Below are 13,515 nucleotides of genomic sequence, written 5' to 3'. Positions count from 1 at the left end.
GATACACTTTCCAGCTCGAAAACGTAGCATAGTGGCACATCTTTTCTCCAGGTTTCCATTTTTGAGGAAATTTCTCCAGGATACTAGTGCTGCAGAGATTATCTAGGAGCAGTAGTATATCTAGAGGAGGAGCACAAGTTTTTTCTCTATTTATTATTTTAAAAAAGCAAGCAAGAAAGAAAGAAAGAAAAAGTGCGTGTTGGCACCTTCATGTCGCTAGCTAGTAGCTAGATATGCAGGGTGGTACGGTACGGTACGGTAGCATGGCATTGGCATCACCACAGAGCGCGTGTGATATCCGCGTCGCGCGGGAACCCGTGGCGGGGGCACGCGGGCCGCACCCGCACCTCACGTGGTATCTGCGTTTGCCGAGTTTACGCGTGCGCTCTGCGCTCCGTGCAAACAGATCTTCGTCAGGTCAGCAAGCCCTCGTTTAGCTCGGCGCGGAATCGGCGCCGTCAGAGTTACTGTAGACACACTACTGTAGCATTTCGTTTGTATTTGGTAATAATTGTCCAAATGTTGACTAATTAGGCTCAAAACGTTCGTCTCGTAAAGTACAACCAAACTGTGCAATTAATTTTTGATTTCGTCAACATTTAGTACTCCATGCATGTACCGCAAGTTTGATGTGATGGGAAATCTTCTTTTTGCATAGTGTCAAATTCTGAAAATTGGGGGAACTAAACACCCCCAAATTCCATTCCTTTGGCTTTAAGCAATTTATATATATTTTGACCGTTCGCTCTTGCATTGATTCTAAAAAAAAAATGTTGCTTAAGCTACACGCAGCAAACGCTAGCCGCTAGTAGTCTCCACCAAATGGACTGTGTGTGAGGCTGGCTGCTGCTCCCATTTCGCAAAGGAGCATATATAAGGGCATATGCTGTTGGCTTGTGGATCATCCTATGAACGTTTCAGACTCGGATTCCTCCATCATTGAAAAGTTTGTGGATCACTCCATCCCTCCAGAAATGACATGGATATTTATACCAGAAAAGAACAAGATTTACAAATTTGGACGAGTAATTCATCAAATTATAATCAACTTTATGACATTAACCGTGCATCAATATATTTGTGTTCAAAGTATCGATGATGGTATTAATTTCCTTCAGTAGTTGGTTAGGTTCCATTTTATTGTGTTGCGTGCATACAGACAGAACTGACCCAAGTACTTCAGCGTGACATTGCCCCTATTGAATATACTTCCTCCTCCACATATACATTGTCCTATTCGTTTGGTCTTGTTTGGTTTATAAGTCGTATTTTTTCAGCCAACAAATAGTATTTTTCTCCCACACCAAATCAGCCAACAGTACTTTCAGCCATGGCTTATCAGCCAAACAAGTCAAAACAAATAGGGCGCGTATATATGGCCTACATGGATGGCTCCGTCTGGATCCCGTCTCCGACCTAACCATAGTATCAATATTATGCCTCTGTTCGTGTGCCCTTAAACCCGGCTTGATCCGTTTTTTTTTCATCCAGAACAGTGTTTTCCTCTCACAAATTCCTTCAGATTCATCCAGATTCCTCCAAGCGAACGGGGCCTATAGTAGCGAAATCGCCACGCAAAGCATTAAAAGCGTAGCTTCAGCGCCTTTTTTTTTCCTTCTCAATTTTTTTTTTGTTTTGTTTTACCAGAGCTAGAGCAGTTTTTCCCTCCATACTATAGTGATCTACGGTGCTTGACAATGCTCGTGTGCAAGAAGTCAGAGCTAAAGAAACGGCACCAAACAACCCCTAATAATTAACCGGTTCGATCGATCTATAGTCTACATGCATCATTTTCACCGATTTTTCCTGGTTATTAATTTCCGCTGATGTCAATTGAGCTCCTATCCCTCTCTAGATATTCCGACTTTATTAAAAGCCACGCACCCAGTTTTCCACCAATTAACCTCGACCACAATCCGACGGAGACCGATGGAATCAGCTGGTGCCATATCACCTGACATGGACAGCAAGGGAAGACGCAGCAAAGGTGATCGAATAGTCAATGGTAAACACCTACAATCGCGTTCATTCAATTCATAGATACACAAATACCAATAATGACAGTAATAATATAGATTCGCATAGTACACTGTAATTCACGGTCATGCATGCTGGACCCATCCATGGGTGTCTTGTGCTAATGTGCTACGGTACCGGCCGGCATTATTAGCTAGTAGGATACTAGGCAAGATCTGTGCACACAGTACGTGTGTTAACGACTTAACTTGCAGTCTCTCCGGCCGGTGCACCGCGTCGCGCGCGTGTGGCGGCCACGTCCCACCGTCGCAAAGTAAGGCTAATATGGACACCACCTGATCGAGATACTACTTGTGTACTTGTTTATTACTCAAAACAGCAACTAAAGTTGGAGTTGGAGACGCATATTAGCGACACACACACCGACGATGATGATATATGACAGTTTGTCGCTAGTATATTAATTCTCTATACATACAGTACGTACTACTAAGTATTATATAGGCTACTAATACACATACAAACATCTTCATAACGTGGACGTGCATATATATATATATATATATATATATATATATATATATATATATATATATATATATATATATATATATATATATATATATGTAACATTATGACCATGTTTGTTCGCTTATCTTATAATCCGTACTTTTCAACTTGTTTTTTCAGCTAGAACAATATTTTTCTCTCGCAACAAATCAGTCGGAACAGTGTTTCGGCTTGTTTCTTAAACGATATATATATATATATATATATATATATATATATATATATATATCCTCGACTCTCGATCGATGGATCCAGAAGAGAGATGTGGCCGCCGCGGCGTGCGGTATGTGCGTGCTGCGCGACGAGATCGGTCGAGAAGAGTGACGCCGTACGTACGTACGTCCGTCTTTCGCTTGGCGTCAAACATGCACGTAGCACGTACACAGATGACAGGCACGCGGCGGAGACATGCACGTACACAGTCTCTCGTGCATGTGCGGGAAGCATGCATACAGTTGGGTCCAGGGAACCACTAGTACTAGTACATCACCAGGGTCCAGGGAAGGGGGGGGAAGTTTCTTCGTTCCTCCAGCGTCATCATCGTCCACCAGACCATCGGACTTGTGCTCACACCAGAATTTCTCGGCAGTCGGCTGGTGGATAGACTCCACCGTATGCCGCGGAAACTGATGAGCCGCCTGCCTGGACCAACTTCCAACTTCAACTCATGGCTGGCGGCCCATTAGCATTGGTTCGCATCCACTGCACGACCCAGGTTCTGGTGGTGACCTGACCGCGACGGCGAGCGGCGGGCGAGACCCAGTGCCAGTCGGACTTGTTGCCGGTCGCCCGCCGCCGCACAGGCCTATACTAGTACTCCCTTCCCGGCTCCCGCGGCAGTTGAGACTTTGAGAATTGAGACTTGAGACGAACCTGAACCTTGTGTGCACTCACTGCCGGTTGCCGGCCGGGAGCGAGAGCGACAGCACACAACGGAGCTTCAAAACTTTGCAGCCAACGAGTCATAGGCTACGCATAACACGAGAATCGTTCGACGAATGAGGCCCAAGATGAAAAAGGCCCAGCCCAATGCTCAGCAAGAGTAGTACATAAATTTTAAAAAAAAAAAACCCAAAAGACAAAAAGTAACGCGTCGACAGCAGGGTTCGAACCTGCGCGGGCGTAGCCCAACAGATTTCAAGTCTGTCTCCTTTACCACTCGGACATATCGACCTTTGGTTCACCTCAGTTTTCTATTGTTATTTGTGAGCGAATGCTCTCAGGTAACGCCGCGAACCAACACGACCAAAGCCCAAAATTGACCCACCTGAAGCTCATCCTGCTACAGAGACTAGCGAAAATGACTCTGCCAAAAATCTGAAACGACTTCTTCCCCTTCTCCGTCAGCAGGCGTCCACCGTTCTGTATAAGCAAGTGATTTTGTAGGCAATGCGCTAGCTAGTCTGCCTGCTGATGACTTTCTTCTCAGCTGCATTTTATTTTGCTCACCTCTCCAAAGCGTGACTCAGTTCCAAACTGATTGTCCAACTTGAGACCAGAAAACAAAGAACGCCATATTCATTGGTTGTATTGGACCATTCCATGTCCACGTGATTCATGGCTTCATCCTATCCATATTATCCCAACCAAAAGAACCATATCCACCCATCCTGGAACACCAAACTAAGGGGACTGCACAACTGAAATGGGAAAGCTTTTCTTTTTTCAACAACGTGCTTTGCACGTGAAAGAAAACCATGGTCGAAAAGACCAAGTGCACAAAGCAGAGATACCAGTGAATGCTTGTGGAATCAGATAGCAGAGAAGAACATCTGAATTGTAGTGAATACATACCTCATATACTTGATATCAACTACTAGTCATATTGATACGTTTCAAGTTCACAGAGCAAACCTGATAACTACTACTAAACAGAAATATCAGTTACTAACCTGCTACGGAAGAATCAATGATCTAGGCATCTATAAACGATACATGCTAGTAAATTACAAGAACAAGAACTAAGTCAAATTAACAGCTAGCAAGGTAGACTACAACAGTTTTCTTTTCCCAGCCCAAGTTGACTTCAGTAGTTCTAATGTGATCCCTTTTTCTTCTTGCTCTTGGCTTGTTTCGCCAAGAAAACTGACAGCCCTGTAAAGGCAAACTTCTTCCTCTTCCCTGAGAATTTCTTGTGAGCAGTTGCATCACTGCTATACACAACTGCACGCCTGCCGTTCAGAATCTGTCCAAGCGACATATTAGAAGCTTCACTTGCATCGTCCCGAACGGTTTTGTCATACCCATCTGGTCCCATTAGCTTCATGCTCAATATCTGCCCTATCGACAATGTTGGTTTCAAGGGACCCTTTGAAGTGTCAACGATATCCATATTCTGAGAATCTCCGGAACGCGGAGCTGGATGTTTGAACTTGGGAGGGTCATGGACTGAACGCCTCCTGTGTCCAGTTGTGGATCGACATCTGCGAAGAGCCTCTTCTACTGCGATCTTCCCCTGGTTAGTAGCATCCACCCTCTTCTTGGCCTCCTGTAGTGCCTTCTTACATTCTTCAACTTGCAGTTGAGCTTCTTCCAGCTTTCTGACAGAGTCAGATTCTGTCTGGTTGGCTTCATCGACCTGCACCATTGCAGCTTCGATTTTCTTTCTTGAGCATTCATCAGCCTCCTGAGCTTTGGCAGCAAGCTCAGAGTACTCTTCCAATGAAAGGCTCACGCCTTCCGTGCCCTGAAGGTCCTCAGCTGAAGCTTCATTGCTTAGTAGGATCTTGATTTCAGCGAGGGCAAGAGCTTCTGCTGCTCTTGCTGCCTCTTCTATTTTCTTGGCTGCACGACACCTCACCTCAGCAGTGCCAATGCTAGCTCTCATCTGCTCAATTTCAGCAGACAGCATAGCAGCTTCAGATTTCGACGCACTCGCCGCACTCCTGAGCTGCTCTAGCTCAGATGTCATCTTCTTGATCTCAGCGAAGATGTTTGATGGATCATCACGTCTCCTCTGCAGACCCCGCAGCGTCTGCAGCTTCTGTGCAGTCCGGTCCAGCTCATCCTCCAGAGAAGCAATCAACGTCGTATTGGCACAAACCTTCTCTCGGCTTCTCTCCGCCAAGACTCTCTCTTTGGCAATGTCGTTCCGCAGCGACTCAACAGACGCTCTGATAGCCGCAAGATCACTCGTGGTCCTGTTTAGGTTGGCTTTCGCCTGCTCAAGGCCCTTCAGCACTGAAGAACCAGTGGATTGCTGAAGCTGCACATGTAGCGTGCCCATAACCGCACCAGTTTCAGCATTCTCAGGCTGCACTTCTGCAGGTTCTCCAGTGCCAATGGGCAGCACTGAAGAACTAGGGGATTGCTGCAGCTGCACATGTAGCGCGCCCATAACCGCATCAGTTTCAGCATTCTCAGGCTGCACTTCTGCGGGCTCTTCAGTACCAGTGGGCGCCTCGGCTTGACCCTGAACCCACTCTTCAGGGATGCAGAATGCACCGGCATCCTCATTCTGTATCTTTAGCTTTAAGTCTGCAACTACCTTCTTGGTGGACTCCAACTCTTTGAGCACATCAAGCGTCTCCCTTTCTTTGACGCTGAGCTCCTTCTCTAGCTGCGCGGTCTGCTCCTCCAGATCGGCCAGTTCTTCGGCCCCCTCCTGCTTCTGCAGCAGAAGGTAGTAGGAGAAAGAACATATCAGCACGAAATTTTATCTACCTGCCGCATTTCCCACCCAATAAATCTAGGAACCACAGATGACACAATCGCGAGTGGTGAACCAACCTACAAAAAGCACGATACACGCCATACGAAAGAGACATTTGCGGCGGCGGCGCCGTGCGAGGAACACAGATTGGCTACCTTTGGGTTTGGGGCCGCGAACATACGCTTGATGAGGTGGGAGCTCCAGGCGGCGCTGCCGCCGAAGTGATCGACGGCCTCGCGCACCGACTTGAAGGGCGCCGAGGTGTCGACCTCCGCCCTGCCCTCCAGGCCGCCGCCGCCGGGGAGGGCGAGTCCTTGCGCCTCGGCCTCGCCGTTCATGGGGGCTCGTGCGGCGAGTAAAGATGATGCCTCTCTTCTTTCTTGGGTTCCGTCCGAGGGGTTTTGGTGGGGGCGGGGGCGAGGAGAGGACGACCGACGACAGAGAGAGCCAAAGGAATCGAAGCCAGTGGAAGCGAGCACGGCGGGGACGCGGGGTTTGGATGGATTTTGTTCTATTTATTTATCGCCATGGGTGACTGTTGACCAGTCCGCTGATACAGTAAATTGTACAGTAATTATTTTAGCCGTTTGGGAGCCGTTGGCGCGTTGCTGCCTTTCGTCTCCAGCTCTCCTCTCCTGCGTCTGTGCACTTGCAGGCTTTTCCTTGCCTTTTGGCCTTTTTGCTACCGACAGCAAAGGTGACGTTTGAAATTGGACTTTGCGTTGTGCAAGCACCACAAGATTTTGGCAAATACTGCCTCAAGCACCACAACATTTGGCAAATACTGCCTCGGTAAAAAAAAAGCAAAATCTTGCTCTTTCAAGTACTTCAACAGTTTAAGGTTGACTAAGTCCAAAAAAGGCAGACCAAGTGTCGGGTAACAGTATTAGGGATACCTGAAAGAAGAAAGCTGATGGATGCGAACGCTGACTCGCTCGAATGGTCAAGAGCGTATTTTGGTCTTGCCCGACCCCGAGGGGGCGAGCTCCGTCATGCCTGACCCCTCGGGCGCGGGCTCCGTCACGTCTGACCTTGAGGGTGAGAGCTCCGTCTTGTCCGACCCCTCGGGCGCGGACTTCGTCTCGCTAGACCCCTCGAGCGCGGGCTTTGTCACGTCTGACCCCGAGGGTGCGGGCTCCGTCTCGCCTGACCCCTCGGACGCGGACTTCGCCTCGCCAGACACCTCGAAGAGGGATTCCGCCTCGCCCGACGGGGGTCCGTACCGCCTCCAACCACTACGGGTCTAAGAGTACGAACCCAGGGTCAAATTTCTGACACCAGAAAGGGAGTAGGCACGTCTTGACGTGACCCGCGACCACGACAGGCCATACCTAAGGACTCACGTCACCAACAGTGTCGGCCGTGCCGGCGCTACGCTACCTAATCCCGTACGACTTCCAACGGGGGTATCTGCTAACCATGACGCCCGCCGGGATGGAATGGAGCGCCACGACCGGCTGACGATGCCCACGTATAGCGCCAGTGATGAACAGGGTCGCAACGTGGAGCTATCCCCGTCATCATCTACAGGATCGGCGGGACCCATGTAAAGGAGATGAAGGGCGCCGCAACCCCAGAGACCTTTTTCCTCCTCGCTTTTCTCTCTCTCTCTCTCTTTCTCTCGTGTAACCTGCGCTTTCCCCCTTCAACTATAAAAAGAGAAGCAGGACGCCCCACGAAGGGCACAGCTCAACGCTGAGTGGTTCAGGAAGTTCAACTAGACTCAACTCCATTCAATCCTTCCATCAGACACTTGTGACTTTCTCCCTCTCTCGCCCGTTTGTAACCCCTACTAAAACCAAGTACCGGTAACACGAGCAGCCTCAAACTGAACATAGGGACATTTCACCTAAACCAGTATAAACCCTTATGTCCTCGGAGCACACCATCCGGGCCAGACGCGCAAACACAAATTTACTAGTCGACGGTTCAAAACACCGACAGTTGGCGCGCCAGGTAGGGGCCTTTTGCGCGTCTCGTCGTTCACAACAGGCCACGAATGGCTAGCCATGACGTAGCTTGCTGGAGGGGAATCGCTCTTCTCGGAATACCTCACCCGGAGCGCCCCAACAGCGTTCCCGTTCAGTCCGCACAACGTCGCAAGGACCATTGGTCACCTCGCGGCATAGCGCATGCACCCATCCCCCACGGATAACGAATTATTGGGTATGACGGACTACGTCGTGGAATCTTTCCACGACCTTCTCATGGGAGATTCAAAGAGGATCTCTGACTCTGACTCCAGCAGGGGAAGCCATCATCCCTCGTGAGAATGCTTCATGGCAGACAACCCCGAGGGACACGTCGAAAGCATCCACGAGGGAGGGCTACTCCTACGGATGACCCCGACGATGAGGTTGAGGGAGATGTAGGGGCGCCACCTCACCTGCAAGTGGAGCAGCTGAGGGCACGACACAAGGAGATCGAGGACGCGTGACTCTAGCAGGAGCAAGAGCGTGTGGAGCTCGAGCGCGAGATCAAACGCCATGGGGACGGTGGCCGTGCATGTGCCATCGCCCGCGACGTAAACTGGAGGATCATTGAGGATGACAAAGGCCTCTTACACTTCGCCCGAGCAAGCCAGAATATAGCTGCCACGGTGGCCTTGCTCCAAGGGCTCCTAGAGCCCACGACACCCGAAGACCGTCGGGCCCATCACGAGATCCGCACGCTGCTCGAGCACGCGGCGATGCAGCTGGTACTGCTGGTTCATCTGGGGCTGGGGCTGGTTCATCTGGGCTAGTACATCTAGGGTTGCTGGTACCTAGTAGTTAATGTGTTATCTCCATTTTGTATCTGTCATCTGTGACTGTGACAAGTGTGACTTGGGACCTTTGAACAATGATGGAAAACTTATTAAGAGCTATGCTGCACACTTTTTTTCTTTTCTAGGGTTTCTCACAAGGGTGAGTTTTACCTAGAAAGATTTTTAATGAGGCAACATTGCACAAACAACTCATTTATCTTATCTCCTTTGGTGCCTTTTGTTTTGTTGGATTTGGTCATTTGGAGTTTGCTCTGTTCTTGACTTAGAAATTAGAATCTATGATCAGTTTTGTGGCTGAGTGTTGGATGAGAATGAGAAGAATTTTGGAGTTTACTTAGTTCTTTACTTAAAAGTTAGAATCTGAGAAGAATTTGGTCATTTGGAGTTTGCTGAGTGTTGGAATAGAATCTGTGATCAGTTTGTGACTTAGACGTTCTTGACTTGTGAATTGAGATTTTGAAATTTAAATGAATGAATATGTGTTAACTATTGGATGAGAGGAATTTTGAGGTGCCTTAAGATCACCGGGCTTTGGGGCGGCCTAGCCCGTAGATCTGGCCGTGCTTCGTGGGCCAGCACGGCACGAATTACGGTCCATAGTGCCGTGCTTGAGCTGAAGGCTAGGCACGAGGCCTAAAGAGGCACGGCCCGGGTGGCACAGCGTGCCGTGCCGGCCCGACCTCTTGCGGGGCGTGCCTGGCCCATGCCCATGCCATGCCAAGTCGGGTCGGCCCGTTGGCCAACTATACTAGCGATTAGTACAAACCCATGGTCCACTAAGAGGAGCCAGAACAGACCCGTGACGGGCCGCCTACCCTAGGCTCGGGGGCTGACCGACCATCGGCTCCTTCTGACCTCGAAGTCATGGAGCTTGACGAAGATTCAGTGGCAAAGCCTGACACTCTAACTGACTGGAGGACACCTGTCGGTGTTTCGAACAAACACTAACTAGTAAATTTATAATTGTTACGCGTTAGGCTCGGATGGTGTACTAAAGGACATAAGGTTTATACTGGTTCGGGCAGAATGTTCCTATGTCTAGTTTGCTGCTGCTCGTGTTATTAGTATTGAAAAATGTTCATAGTAGAGGGTACAAATGGTCGAGAGAGGGACATGTCCCAAATCTATGATGGAAAGGTCGAAAGATACAATCGCTGAAGGATACAACTAGTGATCGCAGTAAACCATTGCTGAAGGATACAATACAACCAATGATGATCAGCAGCTCACATCAACCTGTGAAATTTTGAATGAATTTCAATTCCTGCTCAGTTCCAAGCAAGCACATATGAAATCATGTTCATTTGTGTAAAATGCATGCATATTGAGAAAAAAAAGGGTTTGGGATCCATGTTCCCCCACTTCGCTCCCACTTATCTTCCTCGAATCAAAGGCTTTGACGGCCGGCCATGTTATATGTTACTCAATTCCCCACTTCCCCATATCCAGGGGCGTGCCCAGTGGCCAGTACAGGACATGGCTCATGGGTGTAACTAATTGACGAGAACTGAATCCAATTCTCATCTGCCGAAATCGAGAAGAATCTAACTTCCCCTAGGTCTTCCAATTGAACATGGAGAATACGGGAATTTAGGTTAGGTCCGGTGTTGGAGTCGCAAACCTGACGAAACCTGAAACCTGGCCCTGCGCTGCGTGTGTTCTAGACGGATTGCTGGTTCACGCCACGCCTCCGGCCGCTGTGATCACCACCACGCTGGCCTGAAGCCTTGCCGCTTCCGCCGCAGCAGGCAGCAGCGCCAGCAAGCCGCGAGAAACTCGCCGCGGCGGTTGCCGCTCGCCGGTGGCTCCTCGCTCGGCTCTGCCTGCTTGTTTCGGAGGAGTTGCGTGCACCCGCCGACGGAGACGGAAGCAGAGGGTTTTAGTAAGAGGCCGTGCTGGGCCTATAGTTGCCAAGCCGGCCCACTCCGCGTACAGGCTAAGAGCCCAATCGGGTAGAGTAGTTGGATCCAGAACGGCTCGACTGTTGTGAGACTGGATTCGAGTCCATTTACCGAGTCGGACAACAGATAAAAAGCGATTTTTCCCTGAAAAAAAAAGATAAATAGCGATTTTTCATTTTTCACCAATAAAAAAATCTCACAAATTGAAGCGACAAAATTTCTCTTCTTAAACATTCATAATTTTTCCATGTGAGCAAGATGGAGATAAAACTCCACTTCTCCTATACTTTAGAAGCCTCATTTCTAGGCAACATGTAATTTTGTCATTGTTTGACTATATAGAAAAAAGTATAAATTTTCTCTTGTGAGTTGTCCTTTTAGTTGTTATTAGGCACTTGAAATGTTGCAATTCCCATAAAATTCACATGAAAATTGTGGACCAAGTCTACAACCTTAATTGTACTTCACAACCTTTCTGTTTGAATTCATATTGACGCTGAACAATAGACGCAATAGGTACAAATATGAACATTTTATCAATTATATTTTCAGCACCAAGACGTTTTCAAACGAAAAAGGTTGTGGGCTATATATAAAGTTCTATAACCTCTTTTTTTTTTTAAAAAAAAAGCCATCGACAAGAGCATGCCAGACATACATTGATAGAGAAGGAGTACTATAACCTCGTATAAAAATGAAATCATAAAGAAATTAAAGTTAAGATTTTATAGATGTAAACTTTTGTATTCCAAATATCCATGCCTTTGCACGAGGATTTCATTACACACGTACATGCATGCATTGCATTTCACACTGTCACACGCACACATGCAAGCAATTGCTATTCTGATGTTCCAGTGTTATTGGCACCACCAGGACCTATAAGGGCAGCTTTATTCCACGCACGCACAGCGGCACAGGGCGTCTCTATCTCTTGCATTTGGTCGCTTGGCCCGCTTAGGAGTTGATCTTGGAGCAGGTGACCCTTATCTGGCCCTGGGACCCTGTCTTGGGGGCGATGTTCCCCATGTTCACCATGGCCGTCGCGAAGGCGCTGCTGAAGGCAGACGCGCTGGATGCGAAGCTCCTGACTGCGGCGCCGGTACTGCCGCCGTTGAACAGCTGCTGGTCGGGTTGCAGCAGCCCCTTCTGAGACAGCAGGTTGCTGAAGTAGGCGTTGTCGAAGGCGGTGGGTGACCGCTGCCGTTGGCCCGGGGGCAGTTGGCCTGCAGCGACGCCGCGAACGTGGAGTTGATGTTGGTGTCGTTGTAGATGTGGTCGCGGAAGAAGCGGCACTGCGCCTGCCCGATCGTGTGCCCCCTGCAATGCAAAGCCGACATGCATCATTGCATGGCTTGTGTTCTCCTCTCGTCAGAGTACGTCCTCGTGCAGGCAGACGTATGAATGAATGGTAGGCATCCTATAGACCCGAGAGAGCAACCATGTCAGTGACGCTGAGGTTCTTGTTTGCAAATGACTAGGTGAGGTTGGCGAGGTCGAAGGATGGAGCCGGCAGGTCCCGTTCTGCATTGTCCTTGCTTGCAGTGGAGTCCCTTCTTCCTAGAAGAACAGTCCATGACGGCCCTCCCAGCTGCATGCAGAATTGCAGATCGAGTTCCAGTAAACCTCTATCGATCATCCTAGCTATGCACACAAGTACTAGCTATCTATCATGCATATAAAAACTTACCGCCACGACGGAGTCACGGGCGGCGACGGCGAGGATTTCAGCGCAGGAGACAGTCTGGTTGCACACGGCCTCCACCTGCGTCTTGATGTTGTCGAGGACGCTGAAGCCTCTCAGCGAGTTCTTATTCGGGATCGCCCCCTGCTCGCCGGTGAAGCTCCCTGTGTCCGCCAGCAGCTGAACAGATGCGTCGCAGCCCTGCAGTCACACCACACGTAGTGAAATCTGGTCACATGCATAATCCACGTACTACGTGTGACTGCAACTTTTCAAAGATCCATGCGAGAGCGAGAGTCTCGAGATTTGCATCGACGAAGCAGTGGTGGAAGTGCAGCCTGAGCAGGGACGCCCCCATGCGCGCCTCGTTGTTTACCGCGGCCGTCACCGTGCTCTTGATGGTGGCCAGAGCCTTGGGGCACGACGTGTCGTAGAACGTCGACGACAGCTGCGCGGTGGTCGCCGTGGCCAGCGCCAAGATCGCGACCACCAGCAAGCTGAGGCGAGAAGCCGACTCCATCACGATCAGACTGCGTTTGTTTTGTTTACCTACAGATCAAAGCACCTATATATCTAGCTTGTCTCTCTGTATGACTAATTACCTACAGACCAAAGCAGCTATATATATAGATATGGTTACAGATTTGGCGCCAATTCATCATCAGTGTAACAGTTAAGTGCAATCTATCACTCCACTCCGGTGTGGCAACAGCACCCATCCAAACTTGCCGCCTAACTCGTCTAGAAAAAACCGCGAGTCCTGACCAAAATTCGTGCAAAATGGGCCACACGCGAGATGCGATTCGATTCGATTAGTAGTTCAGAACGCACGAACGGACGAACCCCAGGGCCAAGAGTCACACAGGTCCGGTTAAACTATTGCTGCCACTCCCCACCTACGCCAACTCAGCGAGCATTGTAGTAGAACAGTCTCTGAAAGTTCATCCTCTGCATGCGTTGCTCG

The 13,515-nt window shown here is 49.2% G+C and overlaps 1 protein-coding gene, 1 non-coding gene and 1 pseudogene across 2 annotated transcripts; all 3 read right to left on the bottom strand.

Moving 5' to 3' along the window:
* Positions 1-3,638: 3,638 nt before the first annotated feature.
* TRNAS-UGA (transfer RNA serine (anticodon UGA)) lies at positions 3,639-3,720 on the bottom strand. Its single transcript has one exon. It is a non-coding gene; the product is annotated as a tRNA-Ser (tRNA).
* Positions 3,721-4,347: 627 nt separating this feature from the next.
* Positions 4,348-6,655, bottom strand: LOC136547479 (WEB family protein At2g38370-like). Its single transcript, XM_066539420.1, has 2 exons — positions 6,355-6,655; positions 4,348-6,157 (listed from the first exon to the last, which is right to left on the bottom strand). The coding sequence occupies exons 1-2, from the start codon at positions 6,535-6,537 to the stop codon at positions 4,583-4,585; spliced, it is 1,758 nt and encodes a 585-aa protein (XP_066395517.1). The 5' UTR covers positions 6,538-6,655; the 3' UTR covers positions 4,348-4,582.
* A 5,082-nt stretch (positions 6,656-11,737) lies between these two features.
* Positions 11,738-13,071, bottom strand: LOC136547478 (peroxidase 22.3-like; annotated as a pseudogene).
* Between the last annotated feature and the right edge of the window lie 444 nt (positions 13,072-13,515).

Source organism: Miscanthus floridulus, chromosome 3, assembly GCF_019320115.1.
Source record: "Miscanthus floridulus cultivar M001 chromosome 3, ASM1932011v1, whole genome shotgun sequence".
NCBI lineage: Eukaryota > Viridiplantae > Streptophyta > Magnoliopsida > Poales > Poaceae > Miscanthus > Miscanthus floridulus.
This window is presented reverse-complemented; position numbering and strand designations above follow the sequence as displayed.